Raw genomic sequence first — 9752 nt, 5'->3', positions numbered from 1 at the left:
ATATAAATGTGAATCACCGGAATCCCCAGACAGACATTACTTTAATTAGTATAAGTCATCGGGACAGAAAGGACAGTGAATAATACACTAAGATGTATTTTTGCGTGGTCAATTAGATAGCCTCCTTCAGGACTAGTAAAACGAGTTCGGATCAGGGCCACAGCATTGTGAGTCTGTCCTCTGAAGTCAGAATATCTACATTGAATCAGTGGCAAAATGGAACTGCTCATTTTTACATAAGTCATCTCTGTACCCTGTTTGTAAAGTTAAGGATGTGGATAAGAGTCTTTACACTAAAATACCTTCCTAACAGTTGGAAGTGGCAATAATGGAAAGAGTTTAGAATAGCATCGGTTTCATTCTAAAAGCAGGATGTAACCCTGTGATGTATCAGCATAAGTGGTATTCTAGCCATGTCTACATATGCCAATTCTATTTTTCACTCTTCTTCACAGTGGTCTTCATTATTTTCTAGGAGTACTATGGAAAATACTTAGCCACTCACATAAAGAAAAGTATTTTTAGAGGCAAAGTATTTGCAAAAATTTATTATTCACCAGATAAAAGCAGCAGGACACCATGGGTAGATGGAATGCGACCAATGTGCCTGGCTTCATCCTTATGGGGTTGACAGATTCTGCTGTGGCAAGGCTGATTCTATCCATGCTCTTCCTCCTGATTTACCTGATCACATTGCTGGGGAACGCAGGGATGATATTGATCATCTATCTGGATCCCCAGCTGCACACCCCCATGTACTTTTTTCTCACTCACCTGTCATTTCTCGACCTCAGCTACTCAAGTGTCATCACCCCTAAAACCTTACAGAACTTGATGACTTCCACCAAGAAGATATCCTTACCAGGCTGCTTCACACAGATGTACTTTTTCATTGTATTTGTTTCTACCGAATGTTTCCTTCTCTGCTCCATGGCCTATGATCGCTATGTAGCTATCTGCCATCCCCTGCACTATCCAGTCATTATGTCCACAAGACTGTGCCGTGCTCTGCTTGCAGTCTCCTATGTTATTGGCTTTTTTGATTCCACTGTGGTTGCAGTTTTCATGAGCAGACTGGACTTCTGCAACTCTAACGTTATCCAGCACTTTTTCTGTGACACATCCCCGATTTTAGCCCTGTCCTGCAGTGATACTTCTGAGGTTGAACTCTTTATACTCATTTGTGCTGGATCCAATTTAATTCTTTCTCTCATCACCATATCTGTATCGTATGTGTCCATCCTCTCCACCCTCCAGAAAATTAATTCCACTGAAGGAAAGAAAAAAGCCTTCTCCACCTGTGCCTCCCACCTGCTGGGAGTCACCATCTTCTACAGCAGTATGATTTTTTCTTACCTAAAACCGAAGACATCCTACTCCTTGGGCAGGGATCAGGTGGCTTCTGTGTTTTACACGATTGTGATCCCCATGCTGAACCCTCTCATCTACAGTCTCAGAAACAAAGAGGTGAAGAGCGCTGCCCTTAGAGTCCTGCAGAAGAGAGAGGTTTCCAGACCATTAAAATAACCGTGATGCTAGGCATTTACACCTTTCCCCTTGTCTTTTTTTTTCTTCTCAGAAATTGTTTGATCTCATTCTTAAAAATTTTTAATCTTTTTTTCCCCTTTCCAGCTGCTCTTTACCTAACAAACTTGGTCTTGGATATTTTGAGACACAGGTACTTATAGTTCATATTATAATTTGGAGTCATCAATGAAGTGTTTAATCTAAGGTGAAAAAATCTATTTCTTATTAAGGAACACTTTTATGCAATAAGTGAAAAAAATTGGATAACTATATCAATGTAATATTTCTTCCAATCTCAATTTTATAATACTTTTACAATGAAAAAGAATCCATCTTTATATGCGATTCTGTTAATGGTGATTTTCAGCAGCAATGATTGGGAAAATTGCTTTTAAGTCAAGCTTCCTGCATTCATAGTCTACATCTGGTGCTTCTCTAGCATTTGACAAACACTAATTCAATAAAATAATAAAGTTCTATATGTCTACGAGTCTATGTTCCCCGCATGATATATAACAATTCCATGTCTCTCTCCTCAGAGGATGAACATAAAACTTTGAGCACAATGAAATAATTCCCGGCCATTATTGCCAGAAGACTTGCATTCCTATGATATTTTGCCTGTGACATTACGAAGATCTTCAGCCCCTGTTTTCTTTGCCTTTCTCCTGGTGTCTTCAGGTTTATAGTGTTCTTTCAAAATATATTAATGATGATCACATTTGCCTCATATGTTATGCTATTAAAATAAACCTGTTGAAAAGGAAAGAATGGATGACTAATTTACAAATGTGGCAGACCATAAGCTTTGATCAAGGAGATAAAAATCCACTTATGCTAAACGTATTTTATATCTGCATTTTGGTGTCAGTTTAATATTTGTTTGATATCTTAAAATCATCTTATAATGTACAGTTCCATTTCCTGAGTAAGCTATTTCATTTGAAATTCTTTAAAACTTATTACACTGCTTTACTCCAAACATGTGATTATAAAAATAACTACCTTTTGAATTTGAAATAATTTCATTTAAAAAAAGGTATTTCATCATTTTAGGTGTGTAAAGTGCAACATTTCTATTTTAGAAATTAAGATTTATCAATGAATGGAAAAATTATGCCTTGTATTACATCAATATTCCTTGCAATCTTTCTTTTTTAACTCCAGGATCTGGATTTTCAAGAATCTATAATTCTAGATACTCCTGGTTGTCTTTCTTTGTGATTAGAATTAAAAATTTAAGAAATCTTTACAGTTTGATATGCTGCTAGGGTTCTTCTCTCATCAAATAAGTTACAATAAAGTCATATATCATAATATTGAAGATAATTTGGAAAATGATAATCATTAAAGAAAAGAGAGATCTTGTATCCATGGTTGAAAGTTTTGTGCCTGTTTTCTAGATCATTGATTATGAATACATGCTGATATTTAACATAATTTTTATCATTTATTGTATAACTTCTGCTCATTTTAAATTTGAAGATTTAATAATCTCTGTGTATTTAAGACCCGTAAGATTAACATCTATTCTGTACATGAGCAAGATTACGACTCATTGCACAGTGCTGGAACCGGAAATGGTGTGAACGTAATCAGTGAGCAGCGGTAGCTGTCAGGTGAGCGCCTGTGAGCCCCGTGGAGAGCAAACCTTTCCGTGACCCGACAGGGGTTTCAGCCACAGCTTCTTCGCCTTTCTCCTGACGTCTTCAGTTTTGTAGTATTCTTTAAAATAATTTTTTTGTTTACCTCATTTATTATAGTTTTTAAGTAAAACATTTGCAAAGGAAAGAATTGACAATTAATTTACAATATTTGGCAGTGAATAAGTGTGGATCAAGAAGAATAAAAAACACTCTTTATTTAAAAAATATTTTATCTCTATTCTTGTCATTTTAAAATTTCTCTTTGATATTTTAAGGTTATTTTATTATAGACAGCTCCCTTTTCCAAGTGAGTTATTTCACTGAAACTTCTTTAAAAATATTATAATGATTATTTTACTCCATATAGGGGATTATAAAAATATCTACATTTAGAATTTTCAGTTAGTATCATGTAAAAAATTTCATCATGTTAGGTGCCTAAAGTGAAACATGTCTATTTTAAGGATGAAGTTTCATCAGTGTTTTAATAATTTAAAACTGTTAATAAATTTACCCACATATTTAAAAATATACTATATTACTCAAAATGTCAAATCAAAATTATGCCTTTGTTATATCAATATTACATGAGACTGTTAGTTTTTTTCCTTATATATTTTCTAAAATCTATATTTATAGTTATTCCAGATTGCATTTCTTTTTTATCACAAATAAGAGTTTAATATATATTTCTGTTTCATATATTGTTTGGGGCCTTGTATTACACAAATACCTTAATAATTTCATATATTCACAGATTCTTTCCCCCTTCCAGTTTTTTTTAAAGGATTAGATCTACCTTATCTCCGTGTATGGGAATTTTTGTGATTTAGAAAACTCATTGTATCAGTTTTGATTATATTGCTTTTTGTTAATGCAATGTAAGACTTTGTAGAAAACATTTAAGTTCAAAATTCTTTAATGATAATTAAATTAAAGCTAAATCAATTTATTACCCAGGGAGGAATGCATCTATGGTGTTACTACATGAGCATAATATGATCCAGTGGGCTACTGGTCTGTGCAAGGTCTTCAGAGTAACCAGGGCGGGGTGCAGACACTGGGCATCCAAGCAGCCAGCAGCCAGGCCTGGGAATTGAGGCCCTGGGGCCACGATCAGGTCCTGCACACAGATTATGCAGACCCCACTTTTTCCCCTCACCCTGGATCCAAGAGCAGAGAGGATGAGGGCGGCTATGGTCCAGGCTCCCCAAGGGCAAACTTGGTAGAAGACAGAGGTCACCATGGAGTGTGGAGCTCAGCTCCAGGCAGCAGGAAATGGTCTCTCCCACCTGGACAGAGGCTGAGCAGGAGACACAGGGAAAGACACCGTGACTTCCGTGTTGCTCCTCCTATGAGGCCATGTCCCACCGTGGAATTCTAGAGTAAAGCCTCCCAACAGGAGCATGAAGGTGGGCAAGGGTGCCAGGCTTAGGATCCTGGGACCTGAGATTCAGCCAGAGACAGGCTAGGAAATAAACTGTGACCTGTCCAGGTGCCATGGCCCTAGAGGGAGGGTACCTAACATTGAATAAGAGGCCCGGGGAAGAGGCCTGCACCTGTCCATCTTTTTCTTGACCCCCACTCCTCTCTAGGGCAGGTTTTCTCTGTCTGCTTTTTCAAAATTCCTTCACAGGAATAAAACATATTCCTTTTTTAACTTCTTTCTTCTAATTCTTTTTTGGTACTGAGTTTTCCATTAAGCTAGCCACTCACCCTGAATGCTATACTCCCCTAATGAATCATGCTTTTAATTACAATGTATTTCCTGCTGAAAATGTTATCATTCCATCAGTGATAATGTCCGTCATAAACATGTTCCTGGAAATTTAAGCTACAATCACATAGTCAACAATAAGAGCAACAACAACAGGGCCAAGGATTTAGCTCAGTGGTTCGGTGACCTGCCTCACAAGCGCAAGTCCCTGAAGTTAAATTCCCGGTACCAAAGGAAAAAAAAAAAAAAAAAAAAAAAAAAAAAAAAAAAAAAGAGCAACAACAACAACAAAATACAACAAAAGAAAATTAAACAAAACTACATCTTAAGACCACTAATGAGTGTACACACACTACGTCCCAAATTTAAATAATTATGTAACAGAAAGTAAATAAAGTTGAGCTACAGTTCAGAGCACCATGAGAGAACGTGTTTCTGCTCTCCTGTGGAACTCCCTAAGAAACAGGGAAAATCCTTTGCTCATTTTCCCTTAGAACATGGGTCCTGGGCCTCAAACCCAGTGTTTGTCCTTGGATTTTTTCTCAGAAGTCCTCTCCTATAGATTCTCACATTGACCTATAGAGTAGCAAATACATACCAATTGTCACTGCACACATTTATCTTTTCCTTTTCCCCATCTCAAGGCCTGGGCCAAGGCAATCAGTTCTGGTTTTGGAGCTCAGGTCTCCTTGGGAAGAAGCTGGGCCCAAATGTCTTGATAAACTGTAGTCACTGCAGCCACTCCTGACTGTACCCCCTTTACCACCATGCTGCCTGCATCTGTGAAGAGGAGGCATCTGCCTCGCACAATGGGGTGTCTGTGATCCAACCATTGGGTCTGGTCCAGCGCCTCCTCTCAGTCATGAATTGGGATGTCAGGATCATCATCGGTGTAGTCAAGCTGAGTAACCATCTGCTGAGAAGGCTATGCGCAGCTGATCTGTCGAGTAAGAGGTCTTGCCCTACTGATTGAGGTGGGTATTTGACATCCATTTGTAAGTAGCCCCTCCAAAAGAGGATCAACTGAATGAGGGGCAGTTAGGACTAGGTCCTGTCTAAGGGTCAATTCATCAGCCTCCTTTCCCAATAAAGCCATCCCAGCTACCACCCAAAGTCATGAAGGTCAAGCTGATGCCAAAGGACCTAATCTTTCAGAGAGATAAACCACAGGGTACTTACCACATCCCTAGGACTGGTTTAGTACTTCCTCAGCAATCCCTCTTAACTCATGGAGGATTAGATGAAAAGACTGAGTAACAGCGGGCAGTGCCAGAGCCTGGGCTGATACCAGAGCTCTTTTCAGATTCTAGAAGGCTTTTCCTTCATGCATTCCCTACTTCAGGGGTTGATTTCCTCCCATGGCAGAATGGAGGGGCTGCTCCATCTCAGCAATCCCAGGAATTCACCAGCGATAGTATCCCGCTGCACCAAGGAATTCCCATACCTGTTTCTTGGTAGTTACTGTGGGTGTCTGGGGGATGCCTTTTCCTGGTCTTGGAAAATGCTCATCTTCCTTTTGATGTTTCATACCCCAGGTACAATATTTTATCGGGACAGATTTGGGCCTTCTTGACCGAGACTCAGTAGCCCAACTCCCCTAGCTGAAGAAGCTCTCGAGTTCCCTGCAGGCATTCTGAACAGCTAATAGCAGCTAATAACAAACCTTCCTCATGTTAAAGCAGGGTGAGGTTAGGGTGGTGGTATCAAAAACTCACCAGGCCTTCTGGAGAGCCTGACCAATAGGGTGGGTGCATTTTTGTATCCTCCAGGCACCAGGCTCCAGGTGAGCTGACAGGAGCTGCTGGACACTGAGTCGGTCCACTCCAAGAAGGTAGGCTGGATAGCTTGGGCAAGGGGCACACTGAAGAAAGCGTCCTTGAAATCTAGCAGAGTATACACTTGGTGCTCAGGAGATGGCAAACTCAAGAGGGTTTATTGGTTGGGGGCAGTAGGATGGAAATTTTCCACTCACTAGTTAACTTCTCTCAAGTCCTGGACCAGCCTGGAATCCACGCTCCCCAGTTTTTGTACTATCAGGAATCGGTGTTCCTTGGTGACTAGCAGGGAGTTAATATCCAGAAGTCCAGCAACCTGTTAATGTGAAGCTCTATCCCCTGTATAGCCTGCAGAGAGATGAGGGTTTTTTTTTGTGTTTGCTCGGTTTTGTTTGTTTGTTTGTTTGTTTTTTGTTTTTACCTGGGATTGAACTCAGGACCTCGTGCTTGTGAGGCAGGTGGCAGAACCACAGAGCTAAATCCCTGGCCAGACGTGAGGTATTGCTGAGCAAGGGGAATGGGCAGTCTGGTTTCTCATTTTGGGGCATTTCCCAAGGCCCTCTGAATGGGCTGTGATGTTTTGTGATGAAAGCCAGGATTGTTTCACAGGCTAACATTCTAGCACATGTATCTGATAATTTTTCATTGAATCCACTCTGTCCTATGTTTCTACCTTTTCGTTTATACTACATTCTTTGTTTTTACTTTTTCCTCCTGCATTCAAATCTCTTAAGTATCCCCTCCCTTCTTTTCTTTTTTTTCTGTAAATGTTCACATTAATGCCTTTCCCCTTAACCTATGCCATCTAATTCCTCTCTCCTCCTTTCTAAGCCTAAATTAACAAAATTGTTGGAGTATTCCTCATAAATATTTTAAATTGCTTATTGGTGAATTATTTGTTCTTCAGCCAGTGACATCACTGATGATTATTTTGTCTTCGTAAAGCAGTGGTAAGGATTCAACCATAAGAGAAAGTTGTGCAACAATACCCTAACCCAAAACTCAACTAATCCTTCATAAAATATTTCTGCTTTACGTATGAAAGAAGTCAAGAATTCCTTTAGGTTTTCTTTTACTTTTTTTTTTCAGCTTTAGTTGAGTTTATTGGTACATTTTAGGGATACAGTACAGTTACATTCATTGTTTGGATCTTGTACCTCTACATGACTAGTCTTGATTCTCGTTTTTTCCCCTTAACTCTTCCCTCCAGAATAAGCATTAAGTCTATGGCCAAGTCATTTATTTATATATAAAAATTTCCAGGTAAAAAATTTATTTTTCCATCCTTTTTTGTGTCAATTGTAAAGGAAACATGATTCAGAAAATTTGTTCTCTAACTTCATAGTCAAAAAATTCTCATTTATCACTCAAATGTAAATATTATTCCTGGAAAATATACATAATTATGGGTCTAGTTAAAAAGGGAGTAAATTAATTTCAGCAGAATCTTAGATCATCACATGAGTACAGTAAGTTTTCTAAATTTGGGACTTTCAAGAAAAAGACAAAATGTAGTGCTCATTAAATCCTTGAACTTTTCTCCTTGGAATAGGAACGAGGAATCTTCCCTGGAAATTGCTCCCCGAGGATCAGCAAAGGCTGCAGTGTCCTGAATGCACTGTATATGAGGCTGACTGGGAGGAGAGGCACACACTGCTCTGTCTCCGTTCACAGCTCCTCCTCAGACTCTTCTCAGAGGAAAGCTCGTGGTGTTGTTTCAGTTTGTTCAACTTGAACAAAATTTCTTGGGTGATACACCTCACTACACGGCTTCACATTTTAGCTCTGAAAATACTTTTTGCTTGACAAATTTCTAAGATGACAACATTGGAAGACAGTTTTTTTTAAGGCAATACAGGTGCACAGTAAGTATCCTTCTGAGAAAAAGGAGAGGATTAGAATAGATAACATAAGGGAATTTTATCAAAAAATATGTACACACATCATTTGGGCCTCATCATAAGTTATGCTAAGATTTGCAGAAAAAGGAGTACAGAGTTGGTGAAATCAAAGTATACAGGCAATGTACCTATTTTGAAAATACAATGTTTCAAAGAATATTAATTTATAATGGGCAAGTTAAAAAATACATGGTTACTAGATTTGCAGATCCCTACTGACTCTGGCTGCCTCAACAAAGGTGGGGAAAAGTTATTTTGGTGGAAAGGAAAGGGAGCATTGAAGCTGCAGTAGAGATAGGAGCCTTCTCCTCACAAATCTTTCTCCCTTTGGACAGGGCTTTCATGTCCCTGCGACTCCAAGCTTCCAGCCTCCCTGTTCCAAGTTAAAGCAACCTTGACTCTCTGGGCTGTGTCTAAATATTCTTCTCAGGCCCTCATGATTTTTCTGAGACTGAGCATTAATCCTTCGTGCAGTCATCTGAGTCAGGACAGGAAGAGATTTCCTCTGTTGGCTGGGAAAAGCTGAAGAAGAAGCTTATTTTTAAAAATCCAAAAGTTCTCAAGATTAATTTTTTTTCCTCTCAGTTGCTATGCTTTCAGGAATTTAATATAAATGTGAGTCACCTGAATCCCCAGACAGACATTACTTTAATTAGTATAAGTCATCGGGACAGAAAGGACAGTGAATAATACACTAAGATGGATTTTTGCATGGTCAATTAGATAGCCTCCTTCAGGACTAGTAAAACGAGTTCGGATCAGGGCCACAGCATTGTGAGTCTGTCCTCTGAAGTCAGAATATCTACATTGAATCAGTGGCAAAATGGAACTGCTCTTTTTTACATAAGTCATCTCTGTACCCTGTTTGTAAAGTTAAGCATGTGGATAAGAGTCGTTACACTATCATACCTTCCTAACAGTTGTAAGTGGCAATAATGGAAAGAGTTTAAAATAGCATCGGTTTCATTCTAAAAGCAGGATGTAACCCTGTGATGTATCAGCATAAGTGGTATTCTAGCCATGTCTACATATGCCAATTCTATTTTTCACTCTTCTTCACAGTGGTCTTCATTATTTTCTAGGAGTACTATGGAAAATTCTGAGCCATTCACATAAAGAAAAGTATTTTTAGAGACAAAGTAAATTTAAAAATTTATTATTCACCAGATAAAAGCAGCAGGACACC

General features: G+C 38.8%; 1 protein-coding gene across 1 annotated transcript; it reads left to right on the top strand.

Moving 5' to 3' along the window:
• The first annotated feature begins 379 nt into the window (after positions 1-379).
• On the top strand, positions 380-1551 carry LOC104851202 (olfactory receptor 8H1). Its single transcript, XM_010608377.2, has one exon. The coding sequence runs from the start codon at positions 580-582 to the stop codon at positions 1525-1527; it is 948 nt and encodes a 315-aa protein (XP_010606679.1). The 5' UTR covers positions 380-579; the 3' UTR covers positions 1528-1551.
• The last annotated feature ends 8201 nt before the right edge of the window (positions 1552-9752 follow it).

The sequence above is a fragment of the Fukomys damarensis genome, unplaced genomic scaffold (assembly GCF_012274545.1).
Source record: "Fukomys damarensis isolate Sample0158 unplaced genomic scaffold, DMR_v1.0_HiC HiC_scaffold_27, whole genome shotgun sequence".
Lineage (NCBI taxonomy): Eukaryota > Metazoa > Chordata > Mammalia > Rodentia > Bathyergidae > Fukomys > Fukomys damarensis.
Note: the sequence above shows the minus strand (reverse complement) of the source record. Positions and strands in the feature narration are given on the sequence as shown.

Bases quoted from the DNA above. Each gene is read 5' to 3' on its own strand.
- LOC104851202 (XM_010608377.2), top strand. From the start codon at position 580: ATGGGTAGATGGAATGCGACCAATGTGCCTGGCTTCATCCTTATGGGG.